The 19,630-nt window shown below is 56.0% G+C and overlaps 1 protein-coding gene across 7 annotated transcripts in view; it reads right to left on the reverse strand.

Annotated features, from left to right (window-relative positions):
* Nucleotides 1-4,437: 4,437 nt before the first annotated feature.
* The window catches only part of BICRA (BRD4 interacting chromatin remodeling complex associated protein), a 76,244-nt gene continuing 61,051 nt past the window's right edge, over nucleotides 4,438-19,630 (reverse strand). For 4 of the 7 annotated variants that reach the window (XM_060084623.1, XM_060084625.1, XM_060084624.1 and 1 more), the window contains 9 exons: nucleotides 19,100-19,276; nucleotides 10,541-11,158; nucleotides 10,196-10,376; nucleotides 9,772-9,881; nucleotides 8,742-8,803; nucleotides 7,584-7,732; nucleotides 7,266-7,360; nucleotides 6,972-7,074; nucleotides 4,438-6,404 (listed from right to left, as the gene is read on the reverse strand). In XM_060084623.1, coding sequence (XP_059940606.1) covers nucleotides 5,293-6,404; nucleotides 6,972-7,074; nucleotides 7,266-7,360; nucleotides 7,584-7,732; nucleotides 8,742-8,803; nucleotides 9,772-9,881; nucleotides 10,196-10,376; nucleotides 10,541-11,158; nucleotides 19,100-19,276 — 2,607 coding nt within the window. In that variant the 3' untranslated portion in view covers nucleotides 4,438-5,292. The remainder of the gene's footprint in view (nucleotides 6,405-6,971; nucleotides 7,075-7,265; nucleotides 7,361-7,583; nucleotides 7,733-8,741; nucleotides 8,804-9,771; nucleotides 9,882-10,195; nucleotides 10,377-10,540; nucleotides 11,159-19,099; nucleotides 19,277-19,630) is intronic. The other 3 variants (XM_060084627.1, XM_060084628.1, XM_060084629.1) reach the window with 3 other exon arrangements.

The following is a 19,630-nucleotide window of genomic DNA, read 5'->3' on the forward strand; positions in this document are numbered from 1 at the left end:
ACTCCACGTAGAAGCCAAAGCCCTCAGAGTGGCCCACAAGACCCTGAACGATCTGCGGGCTCCCTTTGCCCTCAGCTCCTTCTCTCTCCGCCTCACTCACTCAGCTTCAGCCACACTGGCCTCTTCGCTGTTCCTCATACAACCTTCCAACTTCAGGGCCTTTGCACTTCTTGTTCCTCCATCTGGAATGCTGTCTCCCCCAGGGATCCAAGTGGCTTCCTCTCTCCCCTCCTTCAGGTCTCCACCCAAATGTCACCTCCTCTGAGAAGCCCTCCCTGATCTCCCACGATTTATCCATTATCGCTGCTTTATTCTTCTCTGCCGTCTTTATCACCACTCTACATATTTTACATTTCTCTGCTTCAGCGACGGTCTCCCTCACGAGAACATGAGCTCCATGAGAGCAGGAATTCTAGACTGTCACCAAGAGAAATCGCTAATGTTCTCACACTTCGGTTGTTTTGGAATTTCTAGGGATTGTTTACTCATCGCTGATTAGACCCACAGCCAATCGTGCGCTGATACACCAGCCCCTATTACCATGTCACAAACTTGTGGATTAAAAAAAAAATTTTTTTTTTTTAATTTGGCCGTGCAGCATGCAGGATCTTAGTCCCCCAACCAGGGATCGAACCGGGGCCCCCTGCCGTGGAAGCGTGGAGTCTTAACCACTGGACCACCAGGAAAGTACCAGACTTGTGGATTTAAAAGTATATACTGATGGGACTTCCCTGGTGGCGCAGTGGTTAGGAATATGCCTTCAGGGACTTCCCTGGTGGAGCGATAGTTAAGAATCCACCTGCCAATGCAGGGGACACAGGTTCGAGCCCTGGTCTGGGAAGATCCCACATGCCGCAGAGCAACTCAGCCCCTGCGCCACAACTGCTGAGCCTGCACTCTAGCACCCGTGAGCCACAACTACTGAAGCCCACACGCCACAACTACTGAAGCCCGTGTGCCACAACTACTGAAGCCCGTGCACCTAGAGCCTGTGCTCCTCAACAAAGAGTAGTCCCCTGCTCACTGCAACTAGAGAAAGCCCACGAGCAGCAATGAAGACCCAACGCAGCCCCAAATAAATAAATAAATAAATAAATATAAACTAAAAAAAAAAAAAAAAAAAAAAAGATGGAGAAGGCAGCCAGTGAGCTTGTAGTTTGGACACTGTCAATCTTGGGTTCCAATCCTGCTCTGTGTCCAGGTGATCTGGGCCCTGAGGTAGCCATTCCTGGCCTCTTTTTCCAGATGGCTCAGCTGTAGAAAAGGGACGCCCCAGATGCCCACTCTGCTGCTTCTAGCGTCTAAGAACAAGTATCTAAGAAGTTTGGTCCCAGGACTTCCCTGGCGGTCCAGTGGTTAAGACTTCACCTTCCAGTGTAAAGGGTGTGGGCTGGATCCCTGATGGGGGAGCTAAGTCCCACACTGCTTTGCGGCCAAAAAACCAAAACATAAAACAGAAGCAATATTGTAACAAATTCAATAAAGACTTTAAAAATGGTCCACATGGGAAAAAAATTAAAAAGAAGTTTGGTCCCAAGGACTAACCGTAGGAGTTGAGATCAGTTTTGATCTCCTGCCCAGGGGCCCGGGAAGCGGAGCGTCTCTGGCTCCTGCACAGCCGGCCAAGGCCTTGCTGTTATATACACCCCTCCCCACAAGCTGGATGTGCATAGGGGAAGGTGGCAGGTTCCCAGCCAGACCGCCGGGCTTGCAGCCCAGTCTGACACTTACTGCATCCCTCGGGGCCTCGGTTTCCTCACCTGCGAGGTGGGACTATCAATTCCCACACGGGGGCTTCTGTGAGCATCAAGTAAGATAGATACCTCAGGTGAAGGGCTCGGAGCAGTGCCTTGGTAAGTGTTCTGAAAACGTTAGTCATCGTGTTCCTCTGCTTGGGCTGCATGCAGCCAGCCTTCCAGAACTGAGGCCGTGAGCAGGTGGAAATCACTGGCAAACTTCTTTACGCGGCCAGGCCACGTGAGGTCTTTCGGGAGCTTGCAGGGGATTAGAGGATGTTAAGAACTGCCATTCTCCTTCAGTGCTTTATTACGTACGCGGGGAAGTAGGTCTAGAGCTAGGAAGGGGGGCGGTCCCTCTCCTGGAGATCCCATGTATATACTCCTCCCCCTCAAACACCCCCAGGGGCCTGAAGAGGAACCGGGAGCATCACCCTAGTTCAGCCGCCGTCACTCCCAATGGCTATGGCAGTCGCCTCCTCGCCATGTCGGTTCCCCACACGGCCGCCAGAGGGCGCCTGGGAAACCTAAAACAGCTCAGCTCTCTGCTCGGAACCCTCCTGGGGCTCCCGCCTCACGGTCAAAGCAGTCATAACTGTGGGGCTCAAGATCCTTCAGGATAGGCCCCGTTTGTTCTCTCTGACCTTACCTCTTGTCTGCACCCCCTTCTTCCCTAGGTTCCAGTCACAGGGCCTCTCCTCGCTGTTTAACATTTCCACCCACGCTCCTGCCTCAGGGCCTTTGCACTGCCTGTTCTCACTGCCTTGGGTGCTCTATCTCTAGATCTCCCCGTGGTTCCCTCCCTTATTTCATGCAGCTCTCTGCTCAAATGTCACCTCCTCAAGGAAGTCTTCCGCTCCCAATCTGATTCTGAGGGCCGTCATGTGCAGTTGGGCAGGTTGTTCACTGCACAAAGCACTCGCTTGTATGAAGGGGGCTGGACTCCAGGTCACATGCTGCTCTCCAAACTCTAGGAGAAAGGGGTGCTGTTTTCTAGTTCACAAAGGGGTTCTAGGGACTAGCAGCTGCTTTGTCCACTCCTTCACTCTGTCATGGATTGAGTTGTGGCTCCCCAAAAGATACGTCAGTGTCCTAACCCCTAGTGAATCCGGTGTGAATGTGATCTTACTTGGAAATAGGGTCTTTGCAGATGGAATCAAGTTAAGATGAGCTCATCCTGGAGTAGGATAGGGTCGAATCCAATATGGCTGGTGTCCTTATAAGACACACTGATGTACAGGGAAGATGGCCTGGAAGGAGAGACTGGAGTGATGCGGACACGAACCAAGGAACACCTGGGAGGGCCAGAGACTGGAAAAGGTAAGGAAGGAGCGATCCTCCCCTAGAGTCTCTAGAGGGACTGTGGCCCTGCTCACACTTTGAGACTTCTAGCCTCCGGAACTGAGAGAATAAATTTTTCTTTTAAGCCACCCACCCAGTTGGTGGTACTTGGTTATGCCAGCCATGGGAAACTAACACACCCTGCTTGATTTTCCCCACATCTCTGACACTGTACACGTTTACAGTCAATCCTCACTGTGAGCAGGTGCCCTATTTGTGAATGAGTCCACTTGTTAAAATGTATCTGTGATGCCACAAACTCGCAGCACTTCCACGGACATGCGCAGAGCGGCAAAAATGTTGAGTCGCTAAGGCGGCGCCCTTGTACTGGAAATGAAGTATCCTTTTGGGGGTCTATTTAGTGCCATGTGTCTCACATTTTTGTGCTTTTGTTGATTTCACTATTTTTCTTTCTTTCTTTTTTTTTTTTTTTAATTTTTGGCTGTGTTGGGTCTTCCTTGCTGCGCGCGGGCTTTCTCTAGCTGTGGCGAGCCGGGGCTACTCTTCCTTGCAGTGCACGGGCTTATTGCCATGGCTTCTCTTGTTGCGGAGCACGGGCTCTAGAGCGCAGGCTCAGTAGTTGTGGCGCACGGGCTTAGTCGCTCCGCGGCATGTGGGATCTTACCGAACCCGTGTGCCCTGCATTGGCAGGTGGATTCTTAACCACTGCGCCACCAGGTAAGTCCTGATTTCTCTGTTTTAAATGGCCCCCAGGTGTAGTACTTTGTGCAGTCTCAAGCGCTTAAGCACCAGAAGGCTGGGATGTGCCTCACGGAGAAAACACGGGTTAGAGAAGTTTCACTCAGGCACGAGTTACAGTGCCGTTGGCCGTGAGTTCAATGTTAACGAATCAGCACTATACCTTAAGTGAGGTATCTTTAAACAGAAACACACACAAAACAAGGCGATGTCTTGACGGCTTGACAAAAACGTGACCAGAGGCTGGCAGGAAGCTAACCCTATATTTCCCCCCAGGAGCGATGGTTCAGTATTTGCTAATTCCGCGTTCCCGGAAACCACAGAACCTTACCAGGAATGATACGAATCGCCTGCGTTTGGTTGAACTTTTTCACTGCCTTCTCCACCACCAAGTTGGCCCTCCCAGGACAGGCACTTGCCTTGTTCAGCTGCACCCCTGTGCCTGGAACAGGGCCTGGCACCCAGTAGGGGCTCACATATGTATGTGGACTAAGTCCTCGCAATCCCCCTCTCCACCCACCTGTCGTCCCTACCCCCGGACTCCAAACAAGTCCCCGGAGACCCGAAAGCAAAGGGGGCCGGGGGGGGGGGCGTCAGTACAGTTTTAAAAAAAAGGATCGATTTTTAATTTACAAGAGTTCTAAATGTACAGAATTCTCCTTTTAAAAAATCGTTATACACAATAAATACAGTACAAAAAAATTTATCTTACAGTACTAGTTTTGTCTCCAAGATTTCGAAATCTGGCGTGGGTGGCTGGCGGCAGGAAGAACAGAGGGAAGACTGGCTGGGGAGGGGGTGGGAGGAAGACCCCGGTTTCCTGTTTTGGAGGTGCTCGGATTTCAGTCGAGGGACTGGAGGCTTCGCAATCTCTCGTTCTCATTCGAGCGCACACAGAGGGACATAGGACACGGAGCGGGACGCACACACATGGATGGGACACAGCAGCCCGCGGGCACAGCGCTCCCAGCTGGGGGTCCCGGCATGCAGGCTCACGCCGCCCCTCCCGTGCGTTTCCTTTCTCGGCCTGTGGGGGGCGGTGGGGAGAGGCTGAGCGCAGCTCGCAAGGACCCTGCCGGCTCTGAGCGCCCTCCACGCAGGGATCCGTGAAGCCACATGGACAGGCCCGGTACCCGGAGACGCGTGAGCAGTGGGGACAGCCAGGAAGCCCTCATCCCTGGCAAAAGCGCACGTGTCCCCCGGTGGGGGGGCGGAGTGTGCAGGAAATGGGAAGAAATGGGAAACGACACACCAGGATTACCCCCTCCTTTGGCAGGGGGACAGTTTACATTACAGCCCCTCCCCGAAATCCACGGCCCCCACCCAACAGCCCGGCTGAAGCAGGAGGTGGGGGACGAGGCCTTTGTGACTCAAATAACTTAGGCAAGAAAAACTCAAGGGGTCCCCGGCTCGTATCCCCCAGGAGGCTGAGGTCGGACGCCCGGCTGCCCCCCTCCCCCCTCCCCGCGGCGTCCCTGCGGAGCGAGGGGACAGGGAAGGGAAGACCAGCCCGGTGTTATCTGTTCAACGTCCTGGCGCCGAGGCCACCGTTGTGACTGGAGGGCGGGTAGGCCTCCGGCCTGTGCAGGGGCGTCGGGGAGGCAGGCGTGACCGCCGCCGGGGCGGCGTGTGGGTACGGGGGAGCGGGCGTCCGGCCGGGGGCCTGTTGGAGGTTCAGGATGCTGTCGATGGCGCTCTGGAGGTGTTCCGTGAGCGTGTCGTCCTGCGGGCTGTCGCTGGAGAAGCTGGCCTGGTCCACGTCGGGCGACTCGGACTTGCGCCGCTTGGCCGGGGGCAGCGGGGGCGCCTCCCAGCCGGGCTCCCGGCTGCCGCTGCCCTGCCCGGCGCCGGCCGCGGGTTCGGCTGGGGCGCCCTTCAGCATGCGCTGGTACAGCTCGTCCTCCACCGCCGCCAGCTCGCGGATGAGCCCGCTGGTGGCCTCGTCCACTTTGGTGGGCAGCGGGGCTGGGCTGCCACCCCGGGCTCTGCCCGCCGCCGCCCCCTCGACCGCCCCGCCGCCCGGGGCCTCCACGTTCTCGCGGTAGGTCTTGCGGAGGGGCAGGCGGGGACAATGGGGGGCCGGCGCTGGCGGCTTGCGGTCGGCGGTGGCCGGCGGCGGCGGGTGGTCCACTGTGCCGTTCATCTGGCCGGTGGCGGGGGGCGGCGGCGGCGGGGGCCGGGGCGGGGGCTCGGCCGCCTTGAGGGCGGCGGGGGGTGGCGGCGGGGTCTGGTGCACCGGGTCCAGGGCTGTGTTGTGGACGACCTTGCTGAGTCCGGCTTCCTGTTTGATCTTGAGCTTGAGGCCGATGCGGCTCCGGGCCTCATAGGTCTTGATGGGCGGGCGGTTACGGGAGGGCATTGGGCCGTCCTCGTCGGCGTCCAGGGAGGAGGCAGCGGAGGACAAGGAGGACGAGGACAGGGAGGAGGAGGACGCCCGGGCCCAGCTCACGGAAGGGGAGCCGCCCGCCCCACCGTGCCGGATCACCAGCTTGGTGGGCAGGTGCAGAGGGGGTTGGGTCGGGGCCCCAGACGCTGAGGACGGTGATGGGCCGTGGCTGGGGAGCCGGTGTCCCTCGGAAGAGGCGGCGAGGGGGAGGCCGAGAGAGCGCGAGGAAGACACATATTCATCTGCAGGAGAAGGGGGCCAAGAAAACCCAGGGGGTTAGGGAAAGCACGAGGCGCCTGCAGAGCTGAGAGGAGCCGGCGTACACTGAGCGCCTACTACCTGCCAGGCCCGGGGCTAAGCCCTTGACTCATCAAGTCCTGAGGACATACTGCTCGGTAGGACCCTTTCCCCAGTTCCCAAGTTCCCCCAATGTGCAAGCACAGGTCAGCACCGGAGAGGGGACGCCCCCTTAACTTCTGCAACCCAGGCACCTTGCTTGCTTCACCCCAGTCCTGGCTCTGCTCCCCTGCTTTTCTATCCCCCGGGGGGTGGCAGAATGTTCCCTCCATCCAGGCCAGGATCGAGGAGGTGAAATGGACACACGGTGATGGAGGAGGACAGAGATGAGCTCAGCTTTCTGTGGTTTCAGAGCCGGGAGCACTCAGCAGGAAGGTGGGGCTCGGGCGCCGCCCAGTGGTGGGGTGAGGTAAGGCCACGCACCCTGCTCCCGCCCCAAGTCTAATTCGGCGGCTCTGGCACCGGGCACTACGGGGGTAGGAGTGGGGGACTCCGCCTCTCTCCCCTCTCACCAGGCTTCTCCTTGGCCAGCTGCTTGTCCAAGGCCAGCGTGGTCTTTTCCTCCTGAATGAACATTCGGTCGATCATTACCATCTCCGCTGAGGGGCTCACCCTCTGAGGGGGGAGAGAAGAGATGGGCAAGTGAAGAGGTGAGGTGGGGGAGGGGACGCAAGCGACCGGCATGGATGGGAACACATTCCAAACTGTCCTTGTGATCCCACCCAGCCCCCCTCCCTCCTTCTTGCCCAGAGGGGGTGAGGGGAAAGGGCAGGGTCCCCCGGGGAAGAAGGTGACGGCCACCCTACCCGGGACTCCTCCAAGAGCAGGAGGCGGTATTTATTGAGCATGGCCTGGGTGCGTTTCAGCAGCTGCGTGGAGACCGTCTCAAACTCCTCGTCCACTGTGGAGGAAGAGAAGGGGTCCAGAGGCCCAGATGTTGGGGACCTAGGGACCCGCAGATGCGCACGGAGCTGGGCGCATCCTGACCCACGGTCAAGGACGCGTGCAGAGTTGCAGTAGCATCTGCTCCTCGGCACCCTCTTCAGTCCTCACCACCCGCCTCCACACGCTGGGGGTGGGGGGGGACGGGGACAGGGTGGGGAGAGTCCCAGGGGAGGCCTCACCTTTGTGGTAGTCGTTGGGGGAGGGGAGGGCACCCTGGTAGACGTGGTAGGGCAGGAGGCGATGCAGGGCGTCCTCAAAGGAGGGGAAGGCCGTCTTGTAGTCAGGGTGCAGGACGGAGCCCTGATGTTTGTGCAAATGCTCCAGGAAGCTGGTGGTTGGGGAGGACAACACACACACACACACACACACACACACACACACACACACACACAGAGCTGGTGGTGAGGCCAGGAGACAGCAGATAGATCCTGGACCCTGAGCCCCAGGCCACAAGATAGAAAACGACGGGACAGGGAAAGGAACCCTGGGGAAGTATGTGTTAATGGGTGCTGAATGTGCCTGTTCTGCCTCAGTGCATCTCTGGGGACAACCAAAGGCAGTAGGTGCTATCATTATGCCCATTTTACAGATGAGGAAACTGGGGTCCACAAAGGTGAAGTCCCTGACCCAAAGCACCTACAGCGAGGAAGAGGCAGTGCTGGGAGTCAGAGGCCAGAGCTTGACACTCAGCCTCCATGCAATACCGTCTCCTGCCACCTGGGGTCAGCATGTCCCCGCTCTGCCTCTGACCCAGCAGCAGGCTTGGGGAGGCGGGCAGGGAGGTTGGGCCTCTGGTTGGTTGGTTGATAAGATCCTGTTCTCTCAATGGGCTGTTTTCTAGCCCAGCACGTAAACATTATGTACGAATGTACATCATACACCAGACGTAATGTCCCACCAGACATGCTTGGCTGTACCCTGTGCTCTAGACCAGCAGCCCCCGCACACCACGGGGGCAGGACCTGGTCTGGCTGGTGTTTCCAGAATCGAGCACAGGACTGGACACTGTATGAGGACACGACCAACACTCTCGGTGGAAGGAGGGCAGAAGAGAGGGACAGGACGCAGGCAAGCCGCCCATCCACCCAAACATCGGATCAGCCACGCACCAGTCTGATTACCATCCATCCATCTATTCACCCAGGCCCCCATTCAGCCTTCCACCCGCCCAAACGCTCATCACCCATCACCCTGTTATCACTACTATTCCCACCCCACTTTCTAGAGGGGGAAGCTGAGGGTCTTCAGGGAAATGGCACTGCCCAAACCACAGGGCTAATGAGAGGTGGAGGGACAGCACGGGGTGGGAAGGCACAAGGACCGGGCACTGAACTCACCAGGCTTCTTTGCTGGGCTGAAGGGTAGGTGGTTTCTTCAGGCTGCTCAACTTGCTCTCATACTGCGGGGTGGGGGGGCGGGGGTGGGAAGAGGCCAATGAGACGTACTGCGACGGAGGAGCCTTCCCTTGGCAGCCTGACCCTCTCTACCCCCCAGCCCAGGACAAAGATGGCAGGGGGCCGACGTCGCCCGAGATGGGGTCCTGGTCCCAGCTGCGGGACGCTCTGCCCATCACATTTAACCTGCAGGGAAGACCCGGGCTGGATCCAGGGGCGGGACACGGTGAGGAGAGGGTGACGGGCAGGCTCGAGCCCTCGGCGCCCTCCGCCTGGGTACCCTCCAGCCCCTTATCCGGCCTGGGTCTCTCAGCCTCCGCCTGGTGTCTCCCTCCCTGCCCACCAAATGGCCTTTGAATCCCTCGTCCTTGTCTGGCATCTGATTTGCACAGGCTCTTCTCATTTTGCCTAAATCTCTCTCTTGACTTCCCCTGCTCATGCCTGGTCTTCCCTCTCAAGCTCTTTCGAATCTTGGTCTCCGCCTCGGTCTCCCCCAGACCCAGCACACTCCCTCTCGCCCCTCCAGTCTGGGTACCACTATCCTAGTTCTCCCCCCAACCTCCCCCCGCATCTCCGCCGTCTCTGTTTGACTCAGTGTCTCACTGCCCACCCCGCCCTGCCCCTCCGTCTAGGGTCTCACCCCACCCGTCTCGAGCCCATGCGGCCCCTCCTCCTACAGTCCACCTCACCTGCTCCAGTCCCCAGTGACCATCTGGGTTCTCACTCAAGCCATCTCTCCTATCATCACCCTGTCATTTTGGTGTCCGGGGTGGGTCTCTGTCCAACTATCTCAGTCTCCCGTGTGTCCCCCCCTCCCCCCACCCAGACCGTCCTGGTGTCTCACCCATCGTCAGGCTGTGTCTCATCTGCTTGTCTCTGTCTGCCTGTCTGCACCCCCTGCCCCTCCGGTCCCCGTCCCGGTTTCCCGGCGATGTCGCACGGGCCCTAGCCCTCCACTCTGGCAGCCCCTTACCTGCAGCCCGGAGGACTTCCCTGGCCCAGATGCAGCGGCCTTGGCCACAGTCAGGGTCGGGAGGTTGCTGGCAAAGGCTTTGCTCTCGGCGGGAAGCAGAGGAGGGAGGCCTAGGGGCAAGGTGGGGCAGACAGGGCTCAGGGGTCACTGGCGCGAAGGCGTCTCCAAAGACACGACCCTGCACCCCTCACTTCTCTGCTTCTTTGGCCTCAGTGGCTGTGTCAGCCCTGGAGGGAGTGCCCCCTGGAGGGACATCTGGAGAGATGGCCCTTCCTCCTCCACCTTCCCTGTCCCGGCAGGTCTGGGCGACCCCTTGGGCTCACGCCCCCAGGCTCTGCCCTAGCCCGTCCTCCCCGGCCCTCAGCCCTCCGTCCACCCACTTCCGGGCCCCCCAGCCCTCGTGCGTGGGCCACCTCTCCCCTACCTGCAGTGGCCACGGGTGCCGGGGCCGGGGCATGGCTGGGGGCGGTGGAGGTCCCAGATGGGGCCTGCCCGCTGACCAGCCCGGAGGTGGTGGGGCTGCCAAGGGGCCCCAGGCTGGCGGAGGTCTGCGGGGCGGCGGGGGCGCCCACAGCCTTGCTCTGGAGAATGATTCCGGACGGCACCTGAGGAGGGCAACAGGTGGCTGGGGGGCACACGCTAGGAGTGGGGGCAGCCAGGAGCCAGGGCTGGGGGCGAAGACAAAGCCATGAAGTGCCAGGGGCTCCAATGGGACTGAAGGGCAGGGCGGGGCGGGGCGGGCGGGGGGCCGGTCCCTGCCTCCGATTACCTGGTGAAATCTCTCGAGAAGAGCCTTCGGCTGGGGCAGCGCCGGGAAGGGGGTGGCCACCATCTGGAAGGTCCGAGGAGGCGGGGGTGGGGGCGCTGAGGGCTCGGGGACCAGGTGGAGGGTCGGAGGGGGCGTGGGGGACTTGTGGGGCCCCTGGCCAGGGGGGAACTGGAGCTGGAAGTCGGGCGGCGTGGGGGCTGGCAGCCTGGAGGACGTCTCGGAGGAGGAGGCCACGACAGAGGAGGTGGAGGCTGGGGCCAGCGGCCCCTCCATGGGCTGGGACGGGGGTCGCAGAGGGGGCTGCGATGGGCCTGGGGCACTGGGGGCCGGCGTGCTCGCAGGTGGGGGGACACCCAGCTGGTTCTGGATGACAAAGATGCTAGGCAGAGTTGGGGGGGCCTGGGGCGGAGGGCAAGGGTGCAGGGCGGGCTCTGAGGGTGGCCGGGACAAGCTCTGGGGCTGCGAAGGTGGGCGGGAGTGGGGTCGGGAGGGCGGGCGGGAAGGGGGCCGCGGAGGGTGTGGGGAGGGCAGGTGAGGGCTGTCCCCCAGCGGGGCCTGGTGAGGTAGTGATGGGGATGACGAGGGGCCTGGGCCCTTCAGCGGAGCCGCCGCTGGGATCTGGGCAGGGGAGGGAGGGAGAGCGGAGGGGGCGGGGTCAGAACCAGCCTTGGCTCCCTTGCCCCAAGACACTGGGGACCCCGGCTGCTCCCACCAGAAACGCCCCCTTCTTAGCCACCCCTTGTCCCGAAAGGACCCCACCACCCTTCCCGCCTCTCACTTCTGAACTCCCCACCTCACGGCTCTACCCGTCCCCCTCAAGCCCCGCACACGTCCACCTACCTCATTCCCTCAACCCGCCCCCCACCTTCCCCCACACCGTCTGTCCCCACCTCCCCCTTCCATCCATCCCCCCATCCCCCGAAACCTCTGCCCTCCGATCTCACCCCCCTCCCCATGTGCCCCCCCAAGTCCCCCCAGATGAAGGCGAGCTCTGCAGGCTTTGGGGGTAGCAGCGTAGGAAGCAGTGGCGGCGGCGGGGGCACTACACCAGCTGCCCAGCGGGTAGGCGGGGGGCCAGGGGGCCGGGGAGCATGAGCACAGCAGCAAGGGGGAGGGAGGTGGCCAGGCAGGGGCAGCGTTCCAGCCGCCGGCCCTGGCCCGACCGTCCAGCTAACCCAGGAAAACAGATACCAGCACAGACACTGTGGCTGCACACTGGGGTGGGGGGCTGATGGCCGAGGAGGGTACGGCTGGGGACTAGGGGATCCAGGGAGGCAGGAGTAAGGACTGAAACTGAGGGTCAGGGTCAGGCCCCTCTGGACACCAGCCCATGAGTTACGGGTCCCCTTCTGAGTGTCCGTGGCCGCTGCCTCCGTGTGCCTGTGTGGCCGTGGCTGCACGCCTACCTGGGAGCCATGTGAGCCTGCAGGTATGGGCATGCGTGTGTGCGCGTGTGTGCACATGCATGTGTCAGACTTGCACACGCAACCCGGGCACTCGTTCTGTAACAAGTCTAGTGACCTCGCCTACAACACACCTCAGCCAGAGTGCCTTAGCCCTCTGCACTCTCTCCCCTCACAGGTCACCTCCCCAAGAACCATAACCTCGGCAGCTACTGTTGAACCAGCGAGCACCAGCCGGGTACCTGACACTGAGCTGGTGGTGCCTTTCTGCTCACTGTACCCCAGTAACAGTGCACACTGATCCAGCACGTACGGCTGGGGACTTGTACCCACTCGTGTGGTCTCTCCACGGTCCCAAGAGCTGTGATGATATTGGACCCATTTCCCAGATAAGAAATTGAGGCCAGGGAGCCAAAATTACTGGACAAGTCTCGGACAGGTGCTCATCATCTCCCTGGCTTATCTACACCGCCCAGTGAGTAACTTCCAAGCTGAGCAAGGAGGACTCATGCTCAGAGGGCTCAGGGGACTTGCCCAAGGCCACCCATGGCTGCCACGCTCCAAAGCTCAGGCTCTTTGCTTCAAGCCGCCAAAGTGGGCCAACTGACAATTCCGAGTTATGGCTTGCTTTAAGCCTCCACGCTTGGCCCTGAATAACTTCTGGCAATTCGAAGTTAAAAAACCAACTAACCTATCAACCACTCTATATGTCCCCAAAGGCTTGCCACCTCTAAGGAGGTATGAGGAGCTTGGACCTTGGCTCTCAAGGGGCTGGTGAGATGGTCACCTGGACAACCCTCTGGAAGGCAGTTTGATCTGGTGGTTTTGAAAGACCGTTGAGTTGACCTGGTAATGCCCCCTCCAGGAATCTGTGATAAGGAGCATTCAGGCGCATGCTCACAGCGCTATTTACAATAGAGGAAATAGGAGAAGAAACCCAACGGCAGCAGCAGGTGAGTAGCTAAAGTGAGTCAGGGTGAAGGGAGCCGGCCTGCTTGACACTTCCCCCCACCGCCCCAAGCACAGGCTTCCGAGGGCTTGGTGAAGTGGCAACACAGACATGCCAGATGCTAAGTGAGATAAGGAGAATGCTCCATGGCACGATCACTGGACAACTGGCTAGACTGCGTTATGGACAGTGGATTTGACAACAGTATTGTCTCACGGCTAGATTTGCGGAATTTGATAACTCTGCTGTGATCGAATAAGAGAATGCTCTTATTCTCAAGGGCTGAAATACCATGATAAAATATTAAGGGGTAAAGAAGCATGATGTCTGCAATTTACTCTCAAATGAGTCAGGAAAAAAAAAATGTAGGGGGCTTCCCTGGTGGCGCAGTGGTTGAGAGTCCGCCTGCCGATGCAGGGGACACGGGTTCGTGCCCCGGTCCGGGAAGATCCCACATGCCGTGGAGCGGCTGGGCCCGTGAGCCATGGCCGCTGAGCCTGCGCGTCCGGAGCCTGTGCTCCGCAACGGGAGAGGCCACAACAGTGAGAGGCCCCGTGTATAGCAAAAAAAATAAAAATAAAAATAAGTATACATGCTGGGAGGGCTACAGCTAAAGCGAACGCAGCCAGATATTTACAGTGGGTAAATGTGGCGGGGCAGCCAGCTTCTGAGACGGCCCCCAGCGATCCCCGTATCAGGGTTGGTCTCTGGTCAAAAGTGGCCAAAAGAACTCAGGAGTAGTGACCACACGTCACTTCCAAGATTAGGTTATACTATAAAAAAGACTGTGGCTTCTATCCTGGGTTCTCTCTTGCTCTCTTTCTGTTGGATCAGGCACTTGGGGGAAGCCAACTGTAGAGCATGTTATGAGTTGCCCTTCGGAGAGGCCTCAGCCTCAGTTCGTCTCTACATAGGCCCTCCCTCCTGCCAGCAGTTGCACGAGTGCACCATCTTGGAAGCAGATTCTCCAGCCGGGTCAAGCCTTCATATCACTGCAGTCCTGGTTGATACCTTGACTATAATCTCCTAAGAGATCACGAGCCAGAACCTTCCAGTTAATCTGCTTCCAATTCCTGATCCTTAGAAACCATGTGAGGTAAGTTAACGTCTGTTGTTTCAAGCTGCTACATTTGGGGGGGGTGGGTGGTAATTTGTTACACAGCAATAGACAACGAATACATCTGGTCAGAGAGTAAAGAACTCTCACGAGTATTATTCCCATGTACTAGTCTTATAAATTTGCTGTATGTTTGAAATGATTTTAAAATGAAAAGTTTAGGGAATTCCCTGGCGGTCCAGTGGTTAAGACTCCGTGCTTTCACTGCCAAGGGCACGGGTTCAATCCTTGGTCGGCAAACTAAGATCCCACAAGCCGCGTGGTGCAGCCAAAACAAAAAAAAAAAAAAGAAAAAAAGAAAAAAAGAAAGAAGTTTAAAAGTAACCAAAAAAGTTTAAAAATTAAAAAAAGAATCTCATCCTCATTAAAAATACAGAGATAAATACTCACACACTCCTCCCAAACCAAGTCAAAAACCAAATGACATACTGGGGGAAATAGTTGCAACTCATAGCCTAGACAAAGCTCATCTCTCTCACATACAAAGAGCCTCCAGAAATCACAAAGAATAACAAGCAGTGAGAAAAAAGGGGCAAAGGAGATGATCAGACAGTGCGCAGAAAAAGAAACACAAAAGGCTGAAATATTTCAAGAGATGCTCAACCTCACTTGTAATGAGAGAGACGCAAATCAAAACACCCTATGGAACCATGTTCAGGCATCGCATTAGGAATAAGCCATATGTCTCATAAAGACACTCGTGCGTTGCCTTTGGGGGTCTAAACTGGCACCATTTGCTACAGCCTCAGAGGAATGCAATTCCAGCAGCATCTGTGCAAATTCTAAGTGCACCTGTGCTTTGAACCAGCAAACAGGCTTCCGGGAAGTGACCAGAGAGATATGCCTGCACATGTGGGAAATGACAGGCGGATGAGTTGTTTACTGCATCTCTGTGTGAAGGACCAAAGCCTGGACGTGGTCTATCGTGCATCAGGACAGCACTTCCGGGGATGAATGCTCATCCATCCCTATCTGTACAGAGGAATACTTCTCCACTGTAACAAAGGACCAAGGAAACTCCCCGTGTGCTGCTCAAGTAAGTGGATAACGTGCTACCTGCTGGAGAGAGAGAAATGTAAACCCGTATTTGCACGAGGCTGTATATACACAGAGCTGGAAGGAGATACAAAAAGTAAGTGCTGAGGCTATGGGGAAGGGCCGGGGGCTGGAAATGCAGGCATGGGGTGGGATGCTTTGCCCCGTACTTTAAAAATGCTTTTTCATGATTGAACCATGTGACTATAATACCTAATGTCAAAAGGACAAATGTTTTAAACGGATGGGAAGAAAAACAAGCAAGGCCAAAAGGAAACGTCATACCAAACATGCTACCAGTGGCTTCTGCATGCTGGTATTATGGGTGATTTGTTTTTCTTCTTGGTTCTTTTCCATATTTTCTAAATTCTCTAAAGAAGCATGAAATTATTTTTATAATCACTTTTTTTTTAAGCTCCCACATGAGAGTGGACTGTTTACTGAGAAATTCCAACTGCCCGTGAGGAGATGGGAAGATGCTCGATTGACGCAGAGAATGAGAGAGAAGCGCAGGAGGAGGAGTGCATTTTTCCGCCTGGCCAGCAGTGAGTCGGCTGCTTGTCTGGGGTTGAGCAAGCTGTGGGAGAAGGCCTTCGCTGGCACAGACCTCACAGAGGAGCAACCGGTTTGGTCCATAACATGCTTGGGAAGCATTTACAGTCAACCCTCTGTATCCACGGGGATTGATTCCAGGACTCCCTCGGATACCAAAATCCAAGGATGCTCAAGTCCCTTATATAAATGGCACAGTGTTTGCCTATAACCTATGCACATCCTCTCGTATATTTTAAATCATCTCTAGATTGCTTATGATATCTAATACAATGTAAATGCTATGTAAATAGTTGTCTGAGCACAGCAAATTCAATTTTGATTTTTCTGGAATATTTTTCCCCGCGTACTTCTGATCTGCAGTTGGCTGAATCCGGGGATGCAGAACCTGTGGATACGGAGGGCCGACTGTATACCCTCTGGTCCAGCAATTCTATTTCTAGAAATTTACCCCTACGGGTATTCTCATGCATGTGCAAAGCCTGATAGAAGAATATGTAGGGGAGTGTGGTTTGTTACCAATTCCACGGGAAACCACCTTAAGAATTCATGAATAGGGGACTGAATAAATGAAGCCTTGCGTGTCTACGTAACAAAATAAAGACATCAAAAGGGTTGGCAAACTATGGCCCAGAGGCCAAATCTGGCCTGCCACCCGCTTAGCCGACCATTCTGCATGGCCCGCAAGCTAAGAATAGTTTTTATGTTTTTAAATGGTTGAAAAGAAGTCAAAAGAAGAAGAATATTTTCTGACTTGGGACACTGACAAGAGATTCAAATTTCAGCGTCCATAAATAAGGTTTTATTAGAACACGCCCATGCTCATTCATTTATCTAGAAACTAGGTCTAGAACTGCTGCTAGGCTATAATGACAGAGACTGCAAAGCCTAAAATGTTTCCTACTGGCCCTTCATGGAAAACTCACCCGGCTTCTTTCACGCTTGCAGGATTTTCAACGTTCCCGGCCCTGTTCAAGCACTTTACATACATTAACTTATTTATCCCCCACGACAGCCTATGAAGTAGATGCTGTTATCCTCCTCCTCATTTGACAGGTCAGAAACTTGAGGCACAGAGCGGTAAGGGACTTGGCGGAGGTCACAGAGCCTGTAGGTGGCAGGGTCAGGAGCAGAGTCCCTGTTCCTAACCTCCCCTGACAACAATTCTCCGGGACAGTGGTTTTCAAGGCACACCTAGTGCCCATCGGTAATGGCTCTCCCTTTGCTCTTGCCGTGGGCTGCTCAGCACTGGGCGGGTGTTCCTGTGTGTGGCTGGGTCCCTTCCTCCATTCATTTATTTTACAAATGCTCACCGAGTATCTGCTGCAGGCCAGGCACTGTTCTGGGCGCTGGGGAGAGAGCAGGACCTGAACGCACACAACTCTCGGCCTCGTGGACTTTACGTTATGGTGAAGAGTACACATTACAGAGAGGCATTGACAGTTACAGTGAAGACAGGAAACGGGGAAAACAGGCAGCCTGGTCAGAGGGTGGTCAGTGCTATGGAGAAATGCGAAGCAGGGAAGGTGGCAAGGGAGGGCCGGGAGGAGTCAGGAAGGTGACCAACTTGTCCCGGTCTGTCTGGGACCGTCTCAGTTTTAAAACTGAAAGTCCTGTCTCCCGAGATCCTCCTCGGTACTGGGTAAACTGGGCTGGTTGGTCACCCAAGGAGCGAGTCTAGACAAGTACCTGCAGGGTGTGCAACATTAAAGTGGCAGAGTACACATGTGCCCTGGCCTGGCTCTCAACCGCAGCACTCGGGAAAAGGGCTCCTACCAGCCACACGTTCCAGCTGAGGACGGAAGCTCGCAAGGCTCAGAGAGGGGACTGCCCTTGGCCCCAGGGACCCAGGCCTAGTCCAACCACTCTAGAAACAGTGCTTCCAACCTGAGTCTCTCATGGGCCAGGCGGCCCCTCGCCCCTCCCCTACTCCTGCATGGTTTTCCTCTCTGGGTAGAGATGACCTGAGGACATCCTGGCCCCATGTCCCTCTGGACTGACCCATAAACACAATAGCTAAAATAATAATAATAATAGCAAATATTTATGGAGTGCTTACCCTGTGCAAAGCACATATTAACTGGTTTACTTGTCCTAACAGACCTATAAAGAAACTATTGTTCCCATTTTCCAGATGAGGAAATTAAGTCTCGGCAGTTACAGGGACTCACCCAGGGTTAGCACAAGGCCTGACACATATGTAGTGCACCCCTTTCCCTAAACAACTGTTGATGGAATGAAGAAACTAGTTGCTTCAAGTCACATGGTGAGTAGCAGAGCCTGAGAATGAAATCATGGCTGTTTAAGGCCAAGGCCCAGCTGATTTCTGCCTTCCTGGACCTCGCTCATGTTATTCCCTCCTCTTCCTGCCTACCCTAATCCACCTCCCCACTGGTCCTTTTCGAAGGAGTACAACATCCATCCCTCCAGAATAAAAGGTGGCCCACCCTAACCTCTCAAGTGCTGACGTGCTAATGACTCATATGAGACCACGGCTAATTTCTCTAATATGTAAAGAGTTTCTACAAATCAACAAGAAAATGACCATTACCCCAAATTTGAAAATGGCCAAGGATATGAACAGACAATTCTGTAGAAAGGAAAACACAAGTAGTTCTAAATCTATAAAAACCTGCCCCGCCTCATTTACTGTAAAACAAAATGCATATTAAAACAAAACAAGATACTATTTTCACCTATCTGATCAGCCAAGTTCAATATTGCTGAGGGTGGGGGCAAAAAGGCACAGATCATATATTGCTGATAATCTGTTAAACCAATTTATACTCCAGAGTAATTTGGCAATATCTGTCAAAACTACAAATACATTTGCTCTTAGACCTAGCAATTTCCTTTTAAAGAACTTATCCTACAAAGAGACATATGTACAGTTCTTCTTTGCAACCTTGCTCATCCACAGCTAAAGACCAAAAGTGACCTAAATTCCCAACAACAACTGGTTAAATAAATGATAGTATCTCCACACAATGGAATACTATGCAAGAATGAAGTACAGTCTCCAAGATGAACTTTTAAATAATAAAAGGTGCAGAATGCATGCAGAGTACGCTATCACTTTGGTAAAAATGGAAGGGAAGGAATCCAGTTGTCATTTTGCTTGTCTATGCGTGGGAAAGGAGTGCAAGAAACTGCCTTGGGAGGGAAAGCAGGAGAGGGAGCTTTGATCTAGACCTCTTGGTATCTTCCTTAAAATGTGAGCTACCTGAATATTAGTTATCCAGATAGGAAAATGATCATTCTAGGACCTAATCCATTTCCTGCTGTGTGGATCTTGTGTCCCTGACTAGAGTGTCGTCTCAAGCATCCATGACTGTCCGGAGACCCTCAGGAAACATCTGGGGAGCCAAGGAGAGCACCGTTTCCCAAGCCAGCGAGACAGAGAGGCAGGCAGGGCAGCCAGGGAGCGAGCGGAGGGAACAGGGAAGGGGGGCGAGGGGCAGGGCTGGTCTGCGCTGGGACAGAGGCTGCTGGGGTTCGTCTACCTGGGGGGCCGGCGCCGGGGAGGCCTGGCTGTCGGGGGCCTGAGGGCCAAGGCCAGCTCCTTTGGTGACGGGGGTGGTCAGGGCTGGGTCTTGGGCGGGAGGCGGGGCGCTGACTATGACCGAGGCGGGCACGGAGAGGTGGGGGCCCTCTGTGGAGAGGGGCTGCTGGCTCCTCTCCTGAAACAGGCAGCCCGCACAGGGTCAGAGGCCATCCCCACGGACCCGCGGCCTCCCCACCCTGACACCCCACCCCCACTGATGCACCAGGGAAGCGGGTGGTGGGAACCGACTGGGGGGCACCAAGGCCGGGGGCTGGGAGAGAGCCCCAGGGTCCAGGAGGCCACAACCCGCGGCAGCTCCGAACCCTCAGTCCCGAGAGTCGTCTTCCAGCTCCACCCCAATGTGCATCTCTCCTGCCCCGTCTGTCCGTCCATGTCTCAGCCACTCTCTCTGTGTGACCCCTCTCCAACCCTCCAGCAAGTGGGCAGTCTGTCAGCCAGTCACTCTCCTTGTCTGTCTGTCTCTGTGTCA

The sequence above is a fragment of the Mesoplodon densirostris genome, chromosome 19 (genome assembly GCF_025265405.1).
Source record: "Mesoplodon densirostris isolate mMesDen1 chromosome 19, mMesDen1 primary haplotype, whole genome shotgun sequence".
NCBI classification, from domain to species: domain Eukaryota; kingdom Metazoa; phylum Chordata; class Mammalia; order Artiodactyla; family Ziphiidae; genus Mesoplodon; species Mesoplodon densirostris.